This window comes from Apaloderma vittatum, unplaced genomic scaffold, assembly GCF_000703405.1.
Source record: "Apaloderma vittatum isolate BGI_N311 unplaced genomic scaffold, ASM70340v1 scaffold3844, whole genome shotgun sequence".
Lineage (NCBI taxonomy): Eukaryota > Metazoa > Chordata > Aves > Trogoniformes > Trogonidae > Apaloderma > Apaloderma vittatum.
In genome coordinates, this window is record NW_009714213.1 from 44,077 (window position 1) to 64,683 (window position 20,607).

Here is a 20,607-nt window from a genome sequence, read left to right on the forward strand (position 1 = left end):
TGGAAGGATTCCAGATAAGGGCCACTTTGATCTTTTTGATAACTGAGCCCTTCAGCAAGAGGGGTTTCTTCTTTGTCCCATGTAGTTGGAAGCCTGGTGCCACATGTAAACATCCTTTAATTTATTAGCCTTTTTTTTTTCTGGAAGGTTTACATTCTAACAAAGTCTAAAAATACTAGTTTAAATCTCCAGAAAACCTTGGGTATTTTTTTGTCTGAAGGACTAAGCTTTTGAAAGGGTGAGGGTGTGTGTGTATCAATCATCCAGTGATTGAGGCATCTCACACTTTGTGTGGTATAAACAGGTCATAAATGAGCATGCTATTATGTCAGGTCTGTGAAATCAATACATCATTAGTTAGGGATCTGGAAAGGGTATTTTTCCAAAATAGCCACATAAATAACAAAGAATAAATATGTAACTTCTTAGAATAAAATTCAAAATGCAATAACAATTTACACTGATTAAGGTATAAATTTCACAAATCTCATGGGGCTTATTCATTAATATGGGAGCTTTTATTTTTGTTTTGCTTTCGTTTTTGAGAGACTTCAAGGTAAAAACTATAAAAGCTAAGGTCTTAAATGTGATTAAGACATGTGCTAGAGAAAATGTGATGGTTTTACACAACTGTTTCTGTAGTCCATTAGGCTGTAGTGTTGCTCTTCCATAATTCCTGTTACTAAATACATTGTTTAGTTCATGCACACTGTGTTTAGTCAATAAACAAACATTCAGGGCATGTGGAAAGTTTGTTTTCCAGAGATTTTGGAAAAATCTAATTAGATGAGATAATGTAGTGTTACGGTAATGCAAAAGCTAAAGTATAAAATACATTTACTTGTAATCTGAGCACTGCTCAGACTGCTTTCTGTTAAGAATTTTCTGTTGGAAATTACTTGCATTAAAAGTGCAGCAGTGCTTTCTGATGAAGGAAAACCCTTTGAATGATGCTGTTCTTGTTATGATTTTGCTTAACAAAGTCTTGAAAAAATTTAATTTTCTAACTTAAAATGTACAAGACTCTTTGTTTTCATGTAATATAACCAGTGCAGTGGTCTGAGAAGTAGGAGAGATGTACTTCTTCCAGATTTTGGTTGCATTCTTTGAATAGGCTCTGCTGGTATTTCAGGGTATTTGTAACCTAATAGGATATAATGTTTAATTTCTTTCTGGTTGGTCTTGCAGGACACTGAGTAGAACTTGATAAACTAATGTTAGAAAAAGACAGCACAAGATGAGTTCAGGGCCTGGGCCTTTGATGCTTGGTGAGCTTTGTATGTGTTCATGTGTAAGTACAGCATTTATGCTTAGTGTGCAATGTACCATCTGCAAAACCAGAAGGGAGAGTTGTCTTTGTGATATCACGACATACCACTAGATTTTTAGTCCTCAAAGCTCTACTGAAGCAGCTCGGGCTTTTCCAGAATTCTAAGAGTGAAAACTCACTAGCTTTCCAACAGCTGGACAGAAGTTCTGCATCCATGGGAATGTCATATTTGCCAGAGAAATATTTGAAGGTTGAATTTGCAGTAATATACTTTATTTTTTGTGTGTGTGCTGGTGTTTTTGTAATGACGTATGTTCAGTCCCTAAGAAAATGAGAAAGAGTAATATTTATGTAGGAAGGCACCGTTTTCAGTGACTTTTAAAACTAGTGTCTGCACTTCATTCAAGCCTGTCATTGTCCGCTTCATAATTTTGATGCCCTTCTGCAAGATAGTTACATGCAATCTTCCAAAATGTAGTCACATTTACATTTTCTTCTAAAATACAGTATACATGGTGTTTTTAGTTGCTCAAGAGCAGTAAGAGTGGACAGAATGTTCTGAACATCCTTATTAAACCCTGTTCCAGGATGAAGACAAGGAACATCCTTTAATTCAGATAGATCTTAATTTTTAGCAAGACATGTTGTATCTTACTGCTGACAGTACTGGAGACACTTCTGAATGCACATGGAAAGGAAGTGATGGACATCTGCAGTACTTTCTGCTATTGCAAGGAAGTTTTCATGTAAATGTTTGGGTTCTAAGTACATATATTTACAACTTACAAATAAACCTCTAAGTCTTACTTTGTAAATATCCCACTTTCCAGCCATGAAAATATTCATTTGGTTCAGATTGGAGTTTCTCTGATTCTGATGGGTTACAGGACTCTGAATAGTAAGAGAAGGCCATGACACTATTTGTATAAATTGTGTTATCTGGAAAATAATTTGCCTACTCTTTCCATTTATTGCTGCTGTGTATGCAGTGTTTTTCCTTTGCAGCTTAGTCCTTACCCTGGGGAAATGTCTCTTCTCATTCAGGCTTGAAAGTTCTGGTCTACTGTCTCCTCAGTCCATATTTAATTACCTTGTAGAGCTAATCTAATATTAGAAGTACTGAGTTTGATTTTCTTCAGCTAGTATCTGTAGACAAACTCTTAAAATTTAGGTGAGTAAAGTAAATAACGACTAACCACCAAATAAAGATATTGGTAATTGAGCATAACTATGCTGATGATTGCTTAAACAGCATGCCTAGAACATTTTGTGTGCAACTCTCGGAAACATGTATAACTAACTATCAGGAAAATCTGCATCAAGAGTAAGACTGAGGAAAGTTGAGTAATTTAAGATAAAATTAATTCAGATCAATTGTAACTACTTTATTTTTTTTTTTAAAAAATCACACTTAAAGCCCGAAGAAATTCAGAGGCAAGGCATAAGAGAAAAAAGCCCAATGTGTTAAATCTTATCTTGAATTCTAAGTTTTAATCTATTGTTTACTGTGAATAAATCATTACAAACTATTTCTATCTCTCAGATAAGTATGGTAATTGAAAGAATTTCAGTGAACTGATTATGAAAATTATTCTGTTGTAAATGAGATTTTGTAACATTGATACTGGGCAAAAAAAAAAAAAAAAGAAATAAGGATATTGAGATTCAGGACTCCTCCTGAGTCAGGAAAGGGAACTGACACGTTAAGTGAAATTTTAAACCACATTAAGTTCTATTTTCTTAGCAAAACAAGCCTCATTAACTTTTGATAATTTCTCATTTTGTGAAACAGTCATTGATTCATGAAAAAGTACCCCATAAATTGGTACTTGCTCTGTATATAGGGATTGTTCTGTATGCATACATCTGCAGATGGGGAGAACATCAGGGTCTAGCAGAAGAACTAAAGGGGGGCCTTCAGGGTGGCCCACTTCTTCCGGTGAACACAGGGTACTGGTCATGGCTGCACCACAGAAGTCCTACAAGCCTTTCTGTGGTAAGTTTGCTATAGTGAATGAATTATTTGTCAGTTACACTCGTATTTATGTTTGTGGTCACAGAACTAACAATTTGTGCATGTTATCTTGGAACAAGTTTTTTTTTTGTTCCCTAATTTTTCAGTTAAATTTATTTTATCATTATATTTTAATTTCTCTGTTTACTTTTTGTTTTAAGCGGTTGGATAATGATGTAAACTATAAATCAATTCAGGGTTCTTTTTTCCTTTTCCTGTCTTGCAGATACTTATCCTCTGGTAGGAAATGCGTTGCGTAAGAGAAGAGTCAGAAAAAGAAATGGATGATCCGAGCTTGAAAGACTAATTTGAGGCAGGTAATGCAGTTTCTTGGCTCGTAATTCTTCCCATTTGATGGATGAAGTGTATAGTAGCAATGTCTTAGAATGCTGCATGATATTAATAAATGAGGCAAAGTACAGAATCACAGTCCTTTTACCTAAGAGCTTTGTAAAAAAAAATAAAAAAAAATTAAAGCACCATTGTACCATTTTTTCCCTTAGATCGCCCCTGTGATGAGAGCATCCAGTTTACCACCACTTTACTCCTAGAAAATGTGGATAATGGGAGAATCAGAAGAAGCCGGTGAAGAAAAGGATTATGTTGCACTCATTTAGAAATACTTCCTCATGTTGTAAACTGCCATGAAGAAAATGCTATGATCCAAAAATGCAATAACATGAAGAGCTTACAATAAAAGTATATAAAACATAGCTATTTTAAAGTATGTTTTTATTATACAAATGCAAAGAAACTTTGGCGTTAAGTTTTTCATAAAACGATACACTTCCGAAACTTTCCGTACAAAGTTACAGTCTGGAGGACTTGAACAATGAAAGAGTCAAGTGCACATAAAAGATCTAACTTAAAAATATGTTTTCTTGTTAATAAATGGAAATACATCCGTTTCCTTTTTATTGCCTCTACATATAGTGATGGTAAATTTCTTTTTGTTTCCATTCTGTTACACTTAACACACTTGCATGTGATTTCATCTGCAATGACTTTGCTGCAGAGTGATGTCATTGATTAGTCGTACACTTGACTTACACTGATGTAAATAAGAGTCAAACCATTGGTTTATAGGGACCGACTGACCACTGAAGTTCAGCCTTGAAACTCAGTCTTTTGAATAATGGCACACAGCAATATCAAAGAGAAAATGAATAATGTATGTAAAGGGAGCTTTTAACATGCTGAGATACTGACTATGGACCTGTTACTGAAGAGATTTCTTTTAGGTAGAAGTTGATGCCAAGAATTTTTGACATTTGTGGGATAAGTCCATCAATTGGCAGGATATGTGAAGAAGTGATTTTGGAAATGGAGGTTATGTGGTAAGACATAGGGGCCTAGAAAATCTGCTAGACTCTACAGGGAGAGTCCATAGAGAGCTGTAAATAACTAGATAGCATTTAACCAACAGGCCATGGAATAAGTAAACTCTGAAATAAATTGTTTCTGTAATATGTCAACAGAGTTATGTAGTTGGCAAGTTTCCACCAGGTAACTTTTTATACTGTCTAGGTTTCACTTCTTACTCTACACATTTTCTCTCTTCATTCTACAGCTAGCCTACATCTTATGGTTGTTAACCCTTAAACTTTTTATAACTGTTTGTTTGAAATTCTCTTGTGCCAAAATATCTGTATGTATAACCTTTTATCTTATGTCAGCAGAGCTTGGGTAACAGTTGTTAACAGTCTACTGCTATATATTTAAATTAAAGAAAATCTATTAATTTGTAGAGTTGCTAGGTAAGTTACTAGATTTTTGTTTTTTGTTTTTTGTTTCTTCAGTGACAGTATTGTACATTCTGTACTCACTAAGAGCTTCTAAGTGCGCAGTAAGTAGCTAATTAAAAATGTGGAACACACATGAATCGAAGTTATGCATAGATGGAAGATTTGGCATGTTCAATCAGTAGTATGCACTTATAGCAGTGATGGAAAAATACAATTCAGCCTCCCTGGTGATTTACAGAAGGCCTAAACCAAATTCCCCACAGGGAGGTTTGGGAAGGGATGGAAAGTAAACTCAAATACTTGAAAGGATTGTTAGGACTGACCTTGTCTAAGCCGACAAAAACTTAAGTAGCAGATAGGAAATAAATGTGAAATGCAGTATCTCAGGCAGTATTAAGAAAAAGAGCTGTAAGAAATGAACCTTAGCAACTTCATTTAGTCAGTTCTCTATGTTTGCTCTGTAGTGTGAAGGTAGTATGAAAAATAAAAGAATTGTCAATGTAAGTTATGGAATCTTTAAAGGAGAAGTTTCAGCATTAGGAAGTACTTAACCCTAACACAGAAGAATCAGAAGAAAAACAGATGAATTGGAGGATGGATAAAACAAATATATTCAAGTAAAGGGTGATATCCTATTGCAGCATCAGATCATAGAAATTTTCTGCTGATCTGGTAACCAGTGAGTTAATAATGCTTATGTTTTAATAACTAGGCCTAAGACTAAATGATGAAATAAAATTGTTTCAATCTCTAAAATATAGTTGTCTATATAGTGGCAAGAAATAATGTAAAGCAAATATCGAGTCAAATTTTACTCTATGCTGCAGTTTTCACATGGTTAGTACCTTTTCCTCAGCTATTTCAAAGAGCTTTACAAATACAGTGTTAATATGTCAGTGTCATGTATTATAGTTTGAGACTAATTTGTAAAAAAAAAGGCAGAAAAAGGATGTTCTTTATCATACATAAAATTGTGTGTCAGTACACAGGCTAAGACTTACTCTTTTCTATTTGGAGTTTTAGGTAATAGAGTATTAAAAAAATCATTTGGTGTATGCTTATCTATAAATTTCCATTATGAAATTCTATTAATTTTATCAATATAGATTCTTAAGTGGTGCATTTATTATATGATAATTAAATGGAAATCAGGGATTTTTCAGATTTACTTTTCTTGTTGTGCCTGGGGATTCTCTGCAACAGACTGTGTTTTCCAAAGATAACTGCTCTTTTTAAGTCAAACTATCTCAGTGCATATCTCCATAGTAACACTAAAGATTCTTCTGCCAACCTGTGCTCCTGCAAATTTGCTTGTCAAACTGAAGGTAGTTTCACAGTTGTATAAAAAGTCTTTGTCATTTCTTTAGAATGTAGAAATAAGATCAACAATTTTATTGGCTATTTTGCTTATAGTAGCATCTATTGTATATCTTCTCATTTACACTGCAGGTATTTTATGTGCTTGACTCATTCATGGGAGGTAAAGAGCGTTCCTAAGGGGAATTTTAGGTTGTAGTTCTACTACACAGTGTATAGAATCATTAATATGTTTAGTTTAAGACAAACATGTTGTAGAAACTGCTTATTGACTGAGACAACTTCGCCATGATTCATTTAGTATGCTGAGAATTCTTTTTCTGTTTTCCAAATTTCTGCTCACTAATGAGATAACTAGCATTTACCTCTCATGGTAATTACTAGAAAAATGACCTATGCTAATCAAATCAAAATGACATAAAAATAATTGTTACAGCTTTGAAGTATTTGCATAAATAATGAACTAGAAATTTCTACAAGTAATCTGAATTAACTACTGTGGAAAGGTATATATCGCTGTTAATACCATGGTTCTATGGCTGATTTCAATCTGATAATTGCCAGTAATCCTAAAATGACTTGTTTGCTTTCTCAGTTCAGAACGAATCCCAGTTTTGTGAGCAGGGCAAACCATCTAAGCCGTGCTTTTTGGTGTCACAAAGACCTTTAGAGCAGGTTCCTGCTGCTCTCTGTAGCCATCAGTGAGAGCAAGAAGGGAACCAAAGAGGTACTGCCGAGTGATGGGGTGACACAGCTGAGCCTCCGATGTGACTCCCCGGAGCGCAGCACAGCCCATCCACACTCAGAGGCTCTTCAGCTGAAGAGAAGCGCTTTCCTGATCTCAGAAGGAGGCAGCACTGTAGATCATAAAAACCGGTTCCTGAATTCTGAGCGTGGTGCTGGCAACAAGGATCAACACCGAGGTCGCGGGTTCGATTCCCACTCGGTCCCCATGTGTTGCCAGGTCTAGTCAAGAGGTGGCATCCCTGCCCAAAACAGGGAGGTTGGACTAGATGATCTCTAAGGTCCCTTCCAACCTAGGCCATTCTATGATTCTATGATTCTGCTGGCATGTAACGTGTCCCTAATGGACTATCCATAAATTGTCTTTCAGTGTCTGAAAAAGAAACACTTGCCGAGTGGGTCTTAATGGGGCTCTGCAATTGTTACAGTGGGCTGGTGGTGTAGCTCCATATGAAACACTGAATGTGCATACTGACCTACCTGGACACCTTAAAATGAGAAGTAGATCTAATGCATGAACAAAATGGTGTTGACATGGTTTAGTGACTGGATGTACCTGCTTATGCGTGGAAATGTCTGCATTTTTATGCCTGGAATGGATGTGTCTTTGGGCCTATGATTAGTGATTGACTGCAAGGTTTTTTTGGAGAAATCTTGCAGTGTGCAGGCTGGCATAACTGTCCAGTTGGCAGAAGGGAAGAAGCTATGGGCTGAATCAGTTGTTTTGGTTTCCTGCATGTAATTACCACTTTCAGTGATTAAAAATGCTTATTTTGTGTAATAGCTGGTATTCTGCAACTCATGTCTATACTTAAGATCTTGTGAAACTTACTCAGTTGTATAGAGGTCCATGTGGGTGTCTATCCAATAATGCTGTTGATCAGTACATGCAAATCTTGCAAGGGGGAAGGTAGGTAATAGTGATGCCTAGTAAACTCTGAGGAAAATAATTTCAGATTACTAAATCATGCTGTAGCTGGATCTAGTCAATTTTACATGATAACTTGATATTCAGAAAGTGGGGGTTTTATTTATCTTGAACTAGATTGGAAGTCTGAAGTCAGAAAGTCTAAGTTGAGACTTTTAATGGCTGTAACCCATCTGCTTTTTATATATTATTCAGTTCATCTGTGGGACAGAGATCTCGTGAATATGCATATGCAGCCAAAGGATGAGCAGAAACAAATATAAGGAACAGACAATTTAAAATACAAGTAGTAGATCTTTTAGCTTTCCAAAAGTTTGTTTTATTTGACAAGCCATCTTAATTTCTTCATGTTTTTTCAACTGCTTTTATAAATTGTATATATATTTTTTTTAAATTAGGTTATGGAGCTTTTAGGAGAAACAGTTGCTGGAATATACCTTGGAAGGAGATGAAACCTGACCTTTGGATGATCTGATAGAAAATAACTGTTGTCGTCTTTGCAGTTACAGATTTATAGCTTGTTGTTTGTGATATTGAAATATCTCTGTGTATGCCATTCTCCTCTGTACAGGGCCGTGAAGTGGCAGAAGTTGGTGTAGTGGACTGAATTACAATTGCTGCAGAAACTATGATCAGGGCTTTACTGGTGTGTATATGTGTTACTTTTTTCCAGCAGTTTGCATTTGCATTATAAAAAAGGTCAACAGCAGTTTGCATTTGCATTATAAAAAAGGTCAACAGCTAAGTTTATTGTACTTTCCTGATTTCCACAGACACCATTTTGACAAAGGCATAATGTCACTGTGATCTAAAATATTTTTGCTTAAAATTTTTTCTTCATAGATGAGGATGCTGCTCTTCCAGTCATTTTGCTATCTTTATGATCTTTCACAGCAGAATCATTTATGTTTGACTATACTGTGCTTGAAAAATCTACTTTCCGACTAGTCAATTTATTTCTAAATACATAACTATATGTAGCGTCTTTTATGCAGTGATAAAACTTTTTTTTCTGATCATGTTTTCAGTTAATGGGTGGTGGGGTTTTTTGTTTTTTTCCTAATGAAAAAGGAAGACAAAAAGGAAACTTGAACAGATTGATTCAAGTAACCAAGCAACCCTTTGTTTCCTAGGCAATGGAAAAAGAATCAGAGCAAGTGCTAAGTGGATTTTTTTTTTGTTTATTTTTTATTGCTGTGAGCTGATATATGAACTTAGTGTAGCGGACTATTGACAGACTTCATAGTATGAGAAATGTTTTGCTGGGGGATGTTTACTTGTACAGATTGTTTACTGTGTGATCTGGATGGTTCTTTTCTGTAGTTCCTGTAGCACACAGTATAGATGGCAAGCAAGACATCACAACTAGTTTTTGTAGATGATGCTAGTGTTTGCTTCATTCTAATAGTCTTGCAAAATAATGTTGTTTCTATATATAATATTCTCATTTAAATATATTCATATAATGATGCATTCAGGCTGCAGAATATAATTTTCAGAATTAAATGGATGTTCTGCATCTCAAGTTTTGACATTACCCTCTACCTCTCCTCTACTGAGAGACTGACTTGGTGTACCTCAGCTGACAGGTAGATCTGCATTGAATTGGTGAGTTTGGTTTAGTTTCTGGCAGATACAAAACTGTTTCTTTTAAATTTTTTTTTAAAGATCAATGCAAAAGAATTTCTCTCTTTTTTGGGGGAGGAGGTGTACTGTAGTTTTATGTTAAAAAGCATGATTATTTCTTTAAGTTGTTTTCTAATCGATTGAGAAAGAGGCAATGAGAAAGGAATGCTGTTTCAAATATTTTTTTCAATATTTGTTTCAATGTTACTTGAGAGCTTTTTCTTAAAAGAAACCGAAACACTGACCCCCACAAAAAACCTCATCACCTAAATTCTATGAAAAATTGTCCATCTCATCCAGAATTATGTTTCTGATGTCATGTTACTCTGTCATATTTGGATAACTTAACAGGTACATAGAATTTCTGTTCATCAGTGGTCCTTTTTGCTGTTGTTATCCCTACAAATATGTACACGTATTTATTTCAAAGTAATACTATATTGCACACTCAGACTGTATGCAGTGGGAAAAACTAAACAAAGAATATTAATGTTTATATTGCTAAACACCCCAGCTTTTATGGATAGAGAATACAGTGCTTAGGCAATCCTTTTGTGCATTGATTTTATCCAGCAAGCCAACACTTTTACTTGCACATACACTAATTACTTGGGAGTGTAGGGATGAAATTTGCCTGACACTATCTAAGGGAGATCATTTTGTTAATTGAGACCCTTGACATTCTGTTCCATGACAAGGTGACAACTGTAATCTTTGCTGTAAAATAGTGTCTTCATTTTTCATCTACCAGTATCTCCATAGAGGCTGATCTCAATCCATTCATCCATCACCCAACCTGTGTTGATACTGGGAGTTGCACCAACCTGGGTGTGGGACCTTGCACTTGGCCTTTATGAACTTCATGAGGTTCACAAGGGGCCACTCCTGGAGCCTGTCCAAGTCCCTCTGGACGATGTCCATTCCCACCAGCATTACCTGCTCTGTTCAGCTTTGTTTCATCTGCAGACTTGCTGAGGATGCACTCAGTTCCACTATCTGTGGTTCAGATAGTATTTGTTCCAGTAAGGATCACTGAGGAACACCACAGATATTACTGTAAAATTCTGTTTGCATTTAAAAAAATTCCTGTACCACATTGCCAAGGAACTTGCACATTTGAAGTCTTATTAGCTCTGGTGTTTGTTGGCCTTGGTGATTCAGGCCTGATGTTTAAATATTAAATAGCCTAAACCAGCAGTAATTTACAATACATATAACTATTCCCCACCCTTATTTAGAAAAGCACTTCCTAGAGAGTTAGGGAGCTGAAAATCAAAGCCATAAATTAGTTTAGCTAGTGAATTCACTAAGCTAATGTGAAAAGAGACAGTAAGTGATACACTGAAAGCAAGGCTAGAAAGTTAATAACAAAACATCGATTAATAACAAGCACTGATGTAAGTAGATACACTTATGAAACTGCTTTTCAAAATTAAAATTAAATCCCATCCTAATCAATGTGAAGCATTACTGCAACATGGGGATGCATATCATATAGGCAATGCCAACACTTCCCTTGTTGACTCAGGCTGTTTGCAGTGATAAAACATCAATCCCTGATCACAGTGTTAATGCTAAGTTTATAAAAGTGTTTTCTACCAAAAAAAATAAATAATGAACAGCGTGTCTGAAGTTCAGTCTATATTAGCACCAGGTAAATACATCCTTCAGTAAACTTGGGGCATCTGTCCAACAAATGGGTGAGATATGTGGTTCTTCTGTCTTTGAGCGGTGGAGTTTGGATCTGGGTTTAACAGTGTTGTTTTGCTGCCATTTCAGAAGTAACATTAATTTTTTTTTTTTCACCTCTATTCAGTCTCAAGAGGAGCATGGGTACAAAATAGAGATTAAAAATACCACCCTGCCTGTGCATAGGTTGGAAGGTGGGGAAAGCAGCGTTTTGTGGCATGATTTACTTTTCTAGAATACAACTCATACGTTTCACCTTGTTTAAGGAGACTAGCAGGATGTTGGTTATTTGAATATGAGAACTATTGGAAAACTCTGTTTTCCTCTACTTACGTGAATGGACCAATAGAAATGCCACAAGCACTCTATTGTTGGCACTGCTTGTAACATCCTCACAGTACTGTACAAGCATTAAAATATGGGTGTGGTTTATTTTTTTTTTCTATTTGTGAAGAGTGGAGTTGGCGCACAGCAATATCTCTGTTGCATGTTCTGGATCTTAGGAGTGTATTTTGTGATTTCTGCTGTGACTTTGCCGTTTTAAGCTTTGCCTGTATGCTTCTGATGGCAAGAGGTAGGGAAGTCTAGTCTTAGTTACATAGTACGGTGGAATTCCATTATTACTCCATGGTTAGTATTGTGTTACACTTATGTAAAACTGATGTGATATTTCTTTTTCAACCTTATTAAAAACTTTGTGTGCTCAAATTTCTAAAGAGGAGGAAAGGAATAAACAGTTTTGTATGGTGGAAATAAATATTTTAACACATTGATTTGTTGGATAAGGATTTTTTTAAACACTATGAATATTCCATAAAGGATTTGTTATTGAAATTATTCTACATTACTAGATTTTGAAGATGTAATTGAAAACAACATGCTCTTGTAAAAAAACTAAAAACCAAAACAGAATAAGAAAGAGCCCCCTCTCCCAAATACAAATGCATAAAGATCTTGTTTTCTAACCCCCAACTATGTGTTTAGTACAGCTGGTTATTAATAAATGTGTATTTTAAACATAATGTTTTCTTCTTAAATTGGCATACTTTTCCATGCAGTTTAAAGCATCACATGCACTTCAAAGAGATTTTTTTTGTTTTGTTTTAGTCAGTGTGTTTCCAGAGCGTATACACTTTACAGAAATGTAAGCAGAAATTAGAATTTTTTTCTGATCCTAATTGTCTTCCTTTAATTACATGCACTCAGGGGTTTTGTTCAGGGTCTTTAAGTGAAATTAAGATGGGGAACAGAGAGAAAACCGTTTATTGTCAGGTTGCTTTCTCTGAAGATATTTGAGAAGCAATAACTTCTCCCTTTTCTTAACTTTAGAGAAGTAATGTTGGTAAGAGGAAGAAAGATTAATGATACTGAGTAAAAAAAAAAAAAAAGATCCTCTAGACATTTTATTCCTTCTACAAAGAAAAGAAATTTCAAGAATTCTGGTGAAAGTAGAGTTTCAGTAGCTCCTTTCAGGAAACATTCTATGTGCTTTCAATTAGAAGCTGAATTTTCCCATGTGCATTTCAAGCTCCATACACAAATCGCCTTTTCACTTGAAACTTCTTATATGTCATCTCTTGCCAGAGGACGTTCTTCCAGTATGACAACATATATGGTTACTTTAGGTGTTTTTGACACACAAGTCAAAGTAAAGCTGAGTTTCTTAATGCTCAGATTATTTTTCCTTATAGTCCTTCTTTAGATATATTGGTAAAGTATATCATAAGCCCTTTTTTCCTTTTTTGGTGCATGAATTAATGAATAAATGGAAGTATGATCATTGTAAAGAAATATTTTGGCTAGTGATTCAATATGGTGCTTTTAATCTGATGTAAAAACTCCTTCCTTCTCCTTCTAGTCTTCTTCACACATCCAAGTTTTCTAAGTAGCGTCAGAATCATTGTTCAGGAGTAACTCTGAAGCCCATGAGATTATTGCTAGACTTGTTTCTGGGGATGAAAAATTGATGTTTGCTTTATAGTTTAGCAGTGGTGCCTAATTCATGCACTTTCTTCCGTATTCATCAAAACTCATATTCACCTGTTTGAAAATGCTAAGTGCATAGAGAATTAGTAATGCATCTGAGTATTTTGCTTATCTGTAGAGAACTTAATAAATTTAAATATACCTAATTTACAAAAGAAACCCACAGTGCAAAACTTATATAGCTATCAGCTCTTTATAGTTTCCTTTTTCATTTCATAGCTTATATCCACATTTTCCTTTCTTCAAACTGTAAAATTTGTTTGGATTTGACAAAATTTCTTTACCAGGTTATCTCAGAGTTCAAATACCTATGGTAGCGGGTTTTTAAAAGATGACCAATGGCAATATGATTTTTGGAATCCTTCCTAATAATATGGTTTTGTTTTCCTGTACACTGGAGCCAGACATGGAAATTTTCAGTGTCGTCAGTTTATGGTTTCAAGAAAGAGTTTGATTGGGATTTCTTTAAATATACCTTCATCTGAATTCCTATGATAGGGTTTTGGCTGGGGGTAGATGAGAAGGGTCAGAAAACAGGAAAGAGAAGATAAGCTAATTCAGTTAATTTATATGTGTTACATTTTTGTAGTATTATAGTTAAATAGAATTTGATCAATCTAACAGTCTTTTTGGCTGAACAAACACTCCTATTGAGATACTTTATGTTAGTGGCTGTGTTTTTACTTAAATACTTACCAAAATATTAATATACTGCTGATTGAATTTTTCAAGTTAGGACAAGCCAATCATGTAGCAGCAGTACTAAAGCTGCTTCCATTCTCCTGGAAAAAGACTGCTTTGAGATATTCAAGAGAACTAGAAGCTCCTATACTGCTGCCTGCTGTGGTTTACAGATTGATACATTTTACCTAGGAATTCAGGAAACTAGATTTACTGACACAGTGGGTTCTCAGGCCTGTCTTTCTGTTACCTTTAGTTGATGCAATCTTTAATAATCTGTCTGTTCTTCCAATGGTTGTTTGATTTTGATGTATTTGTTCCTGCTGTGTCTTCATTTTTATAAAACTTGAATACTGTATCTTTTGGGGTTTTAAATCTTTTGGTTTATTATTCCATTTTCCTTCTGTTCTATAATTGCTAGAAGCTTACCAGTTGAAATGCAGGTATTCACTGGCAGTTTCGTGATCTATCTCTAAATTGTCTATTTTTCTGAAAAAGTAATTTTTTTCCTAGCACTTTGTGTCATGCTATTTTAGGCACCTTTATATAAATAGAAGGTAGAATCTTGAACAGCATTAATAGCATGGGTGTCACTTTTTATTTAAGAGTTTCATCTCAATCTCATCTAATCAGAACAACACATAGTCACTGATGTCTTAGGAACCTTAATAAAATACATCAGAAGCAGTATAAAAGGTGGAAAAGTTTCCAGTACCCTGGCTTTCCTGCAGCCAAGTGATGAAGTGTCTTACAATAAAGCTGAGATGAAAAGGGGGTTTTGTTTGGGTTTTAATTAGTGTTAAATCCAGACTATGCTATGTAATTTGGATTTTGAATACTGGTCGATAATGATAAAGCCTTGCAAGCCTTTCTATTGATTTCTGAACGGCAGGACAGCACTTATTTTGCACCGTTACTTCAGGAAGTATGTGATATAAACTGTTTCCTTTTGGGACTTTTTTGACGTTTAAATTAATGGTGAAATTGTGTGCTGAAGTCACTTATGAGGCCACCACAAGATGCTAATCAAATATCCCAGAAACATGTAGCAGGAGAACCCAATGTCTGTCATTGGTTTAAGACTGATTTTGCTCTTAAAAGCAAAGATTATTTAATTTAATGTGAAGACAAAGATCTGATTACCTGCCATTTTTTTGTGGGTGTGTTAATCATGTTGACAACTAAGCATCCTCATGAAATCCCAGGTATGGACATCTGGTTATGCAGAATTATAATTAATTTCTATCAATTGCAGTGATGTAGATGTCATATAGAGGATACAACAAAAGTGTAATTTCTTATATGAGTACATTTCTGAGCGATTGTTAATATAGTCCTTGGTGGTTGCAGAGATGATGGCACAAGTATTTTATCATGAATATAAGCATCGAGAGTTCCATTCAATACTGTTCATGTTAAAAAAAAATATCCCTGAGGTTTTGGTTGTTTTTTGTGTCGTTTTAGGGTTTTTTGTTTGCTTTTTTTAAAAAAAAATAAATAATTACATTCCCTGGGCTTTTTATGAAAAGAAATTAAAAAGATAAAGCAGCATCATTCCAAGTATGATGTAATGGATAAAATTTTGGTTTCCTTAAGCTATAAGACTTCATGAAATGTTCAGAATATCTCTTGGTTAGCTCTTCAGGCAATTTTTAAACCCTCCAGATGACCTCAGATAGTAAAGCAATCAGTATAAGGTATCATGTGCATAAAGTGGTAGTATCTTTGAATCGGTACCCCAAAAGTAAATCCCTGAATCAAGTACCCCAGAAGAAAAAATGCATACATAGAGCAACATAAATTTAAGAATTGAGCCTTGTGGGAGTCTCCAAACATTTGAATCTGATTGGAAGAAAACCCACACAAAATAATAAAGTGGGAGTCATTTTCTGATCTTCTCCAGAATCCTAAAGTCTGCTTCATTTTACCGTCAGGGTTAGGGAAGAAAAGCTTTTAAGTCAGCCAGCATCAGATTGATTCATAAAGCAAACAGGAAAAGTATTATGAGGCAAGGCTTCATGCTATGATAGACATCTAGGAATACTCATCTTTGGCAGCCTATTCATCTTTGGCTAAGGGGGTGGAAACTCTGGTTTGTCTCCCTGGGTAATGTGTGGAATCCTGTTTATGTTCCAACTCAGTTTATGTGGCCTTGGGGAGCAAAGTCTGGTCTTAGAATTAGCTGTAATTTTTGCTGATCAGATAGTGGTATGACTGTCCAACTATTTTTCCATGACTTTTGTAGGAGAACTGTATGACAAATCTACGACATGCTCTTAGTTTTTTAAACATTGGTATGGTGAAGGCACTTGTTTCATGTGAGACAAACAGCTGGTGGTGATTGAGAGATTCCCTGTATAGGTGATTTGCAAAGACATTTCTTTTTGTAATGTGAAGAGTTCATTACATATCAAAAAAAAACAAAACAAGGAAGAAGGACTGTTCAGATACAAATTTTTATAAATGCCCAGTGCAAAATTAGAAGTTCACTGTCGTCATGTTAGAGGCAGTTTAAATATACATACATGTATCTGCAATGTATTGAATGTAATAAAAAAGCATGCAAACCCATTTAACTTCCATTTGAACACTTGCACCTAATCTGACTTTTGCAGGCAGTGCTGTGGTTTATCGAGATATCATTAGGCTATTTCAGGTCTGAATCTAATTTAACAGTTTACCTGTTCTGGACATCCCTTCTAGAAAACAGCAGAGCAAGCAAAATAGAATAGTCAAGACAGAGCATATTCAACTCTTTCTTCTTTATATTGCCAGGGCTCCAAAAAGCTTCTTTGACTAAGGTATCATTGTTAGCTATGATACGAAAAGGGAATGAAAAGCTGCCCATGCCCCTAGACATTTGCAGGCTACGAGGATGAACAAGCAGAGGAGTCTGATCAAACTGGTCTGAACTGAATGATCTTGACTTACCAGCCATTTGACAACTTGGCTACTTAACTGTAAACCTACAGATCATAAATACTGATCAATTTCTGTATACATATAATTTTGTGTTACCTATAGGCAGGTTCTTTAACCAAAAATGCACGTCAAACCTCACAATTCTGGTATAGCGAACTTCATCTAATGTCTGCCATGTACTGCATTTCAAGTTAAGTAATCTATGTTTGGTTAAACGGAGCACACATGACTAACATGTCTCTTTGAGTTATTTTAATATAGTAGGCCACACAGATTTTTGACTGTATGTTATAAAGATGTGTGTTATTGGTAGATTTTAACTTAAATCACTCCTACTACTTAGTCTTTGTTTCACAGTCATTGTTTCTCAAAGTCATTGATTAGCAATATGCTTGTTGCTAAAGAGAATAAGAAACTAGTAGTTCATGACACAAAAAATTATGACCTTTTAAGCTTGTGGGTTGTAAGGTAGATGAGGAGACCCAGGAATGTGTTAGAAGAGGCTCAGGATGCACAGGATATTAAATATGTGCAATCTGTAGTTGATTATTTTTTTGATTATTAGTTGATCAACATACATTGTTTCCTTCACTCAAGGAAAAAAGGGATTTTTTTTTTTTTCTTTTGGGAGGTGGAAATAAAGCTAATTAGGACCCACGGTGTTATGGTTTTTGATGATCCATCCCCTCTTCCTGAATTTATGAGGATGAGCTGGGAGAAGCATGATTTGGAAGACACCGTTACATTAGTTTCTGGAGTCAGGTAATGTCTTTGTGTTGGATGAACGTAGCTTCTCAGTCTACCAGGCATAAAGGTATTTTTAATGGTTATAAAGTTAGTACAGGTGTGTATGTGGAACAATGAGGTAGAAAGAACAGGAAGAGAAAGACATCTACCACGGTAGTCCTGGTCTTTTGAGGGGAAAGACTCTAAAGGACAAGAAACAGGACTATATCCCGTTTCAGTTTTATTTTCTAATAAACTGCTGAGATGTTTTGTGGGAGGGGTATAAGCATCATAAAATTGTTAAATAATGATGTGTCATTACAGCTTTACATTGTTCTGTGTAGATATGGAAGTATTTTGAGATATCTCACACGAAGATACAATTCCTGTGTTTTATAAGAGACTGAGTGCTCCTATCTTCATTCTCTTTTTTATTAAGATCAGTAGAGATTAATTCTGTTAACTCTATGTCTTAACTAATGCGATCTATTTTACCTGTGGATTAAGATGCATAAAAAATAGCACGAAAATGTGAAAACTGAAATGTAATTGCTTCTGCACAGGGTGCTGCGTCAACCCATAATTATTATCCTGAAAATGTCAAATTTAAATATAATGTCTTTAAATTGCTTATTTCAGATATCAGAGGGAAAACTAAGAAAAAACTCCAGTAAAAGATTTTAGATGACTTAACAGCATTTGAATTAGTTACACAACTGAATTGAGTTTTGATGTTTAGGCAGAAAGCAGCATTGTATTTGGACTAAGAAATTACTTGCTGGCTTTGTCACCGTTGACATTAATTATTGATAGGGGTTTCAGAAAATAGCGCATGTGCTGTCAGAGTTGACTGAAATATAAGATAGGGGCTGCAGTGATGCTAGAGGGATTATAAAGGGAAGCACCTGTAGCATTTGAAGTTGCATGCTTCTAATCATCAGACTTTTATTTTGTTGTAATAAATTCACATGAGTGATTAAAATAATGGGAAGATGAGTCGTCAAGCTTATTTCTATCGTGTCCCTCCACAGGAATTACATAGAAGAACACAACTTCAGCCTGAGCCAGCAAAGACGAAGGCTCTTCAAACAGTTATTGAAATGAAGGTATGGTCCTTGCATGCTTTCCCATATGTTATTTTTGTATCATGAACTCATTCACTGGGTATGGCTGGGCTGGAGTTAATTTTCCTTACAGCAGCCTGTATGGTGCTGTGTTTTGCATTTAGGACCAAAGCAGTGTTGATAATACAATGATGTTTTAGCTGTTGCTGAGCTGTGCTTACACAGACTCAAAGCTCTCTTTCTGCCCCTGTTCTCTCCATGCACCCACTTTCCAACCCTCTCTCCTCCCTGCAAGTAGTTTGGGGGTGGACAAGAGGCTGAGAGGGAATGCAGCCAGGACAGCTGACCTGAATTGACCAAAGGGGTATCCCCTACCACAGAATGTCAAGCTCAGCCATAAAAACAGAAGGGAGGACATTGAGATTTATGGCATTTGTCTTCGTAACTGTTACGCACAATGAAGCCCTGCTTTCCTGGAAATAGCTAAGCAGCTGCCTGCTGATGGGAAGTAGTGAATGAATACCATAATTTGCTTTCCTTGTGTGCACAATTTGCTTTACATATTAAACTGGCTTTGTCTCAACCCATGAGTTTTCTCACTTGTGCCTTTCTGATTCTTTCCTCCATCCTACTGAGGGTGAGTGAATGGGCAGCTGTGTGACACTTTGCTGCCTTCCAGGGTTAACCCACACCACCTCAATTTGTAACTTTTACTGTGAAATCATTAAACGCTTCCCTTTCTTTTGCTGTGAAACTAGGAATAATTAGGAATTAATAATTAGAAATTTCTTTGACTCAGTCTGTTTTCTTATATAAGACTTGATTAAAATATCGAGTGCTACATTGCTGAATAATGAGAACCGAATATTGTGTTAGATCAGGTTGCACAGAGCCCCATCCAGCCCGACTTTGAATCTCTCCAGGAATGGGGCCTCCATCTCCCCTCTAGACAACCTGCTCCTGTGTTTCACCACCCTTATAGTAAAGAACTTGTTCCGAATGTCTGATCTAATCTATCCTGCTCTAGTGTAAAACCATTGTCCCTCGTCTTGTTCCTACCTACCCTTGTAAAGCAGGTACATCAGTTTCAATAGTCTGTCTTCTGTGTATTGCCTTGGACCTTTCCTGTTTTTTCTAGTTCAGAAGTCTACATATGAAATATAAAAAGTATGTGTTTGCAGTAACTTGCTACCCTAAGTATATGGGAAAGTATGATAGTGGCTGAGAAACTTCTTTCTATTAATATTCAGAATTATGAATTTAAAAGTTTTGGGATACAGAGATAGTGCGTTAGAATAATTTATGATTTTCCATGTGAGTTAACACTGTAAATGATGTGTTGCACAATAATTTGGAATTCCTCTTCCTGTATCAAAACTCTCAGAAGGAAGAGGGACAGGACAAGGGTAACACATGTGACAACTGTAGTTGCAGCCACTCTGACAGTGTCTGTCACTGAAGATAGTAAAATCTTTCTTTGTTTTGTCTCCCAGGAGAAATGGGTATGGTGCAATGTTCCACTTCTGAAAATTTGATCGTTCTAGTGAGGGCTTTCATTTCTTCCAGGTGAAGCTGTAAGCGTGTTGCGGGAGCATTTTGTTGCAGAGCTGCTTTTTGGCTCCGTGGCACACAGTGCTTTCTTTTCATATGAACACATGTTCCTTTGGGGTTGCCCTGTCTAAAATAGCCGTAATATTGGAAAAAAAAAGATGTGGAAATCCACATGATTAAACAGCAGTTTTTATTACCCGTTCCAGCTTTGGAATGTTTTCAAGTAAGTTTAAATTGTCTTAATTCAGACAGCATTTGTTTTGAAAAAATGTGGAGCATTTGTTTTGAAAAATTGTAGAACATTTGTTTTGAATGTTCAAGCATTGAAGCAATAATTTCCCTAC

The 20,607-nt window shown here is 35.7% G+C and overlaps 1 protein-coding gene across 1 annotated transcript in view; it reads left to right on the plus strand.

Moving 5' to 3' along the window:
* Positions 1–20,607, plus strand: part of ERC2 (ELKS/RAB6-interacting/CAST family member 2) — a gene marked incomplete at its 3' end in the record, with an annotated part of 259,347 nt that overhangs the window by 17,488 nt on the left and 221,252 nt on the right. The window contains exon 3 of the mRNA XM_009868648.1: positions 18,680–18,754. Coding sequence (XP_009866950.1) covers positions 18,680–18,754 — 75 coding nt within the window. The remainder of the gene's footprint in view (positions 1–18,679; positions 18,755–20,607) is intronic.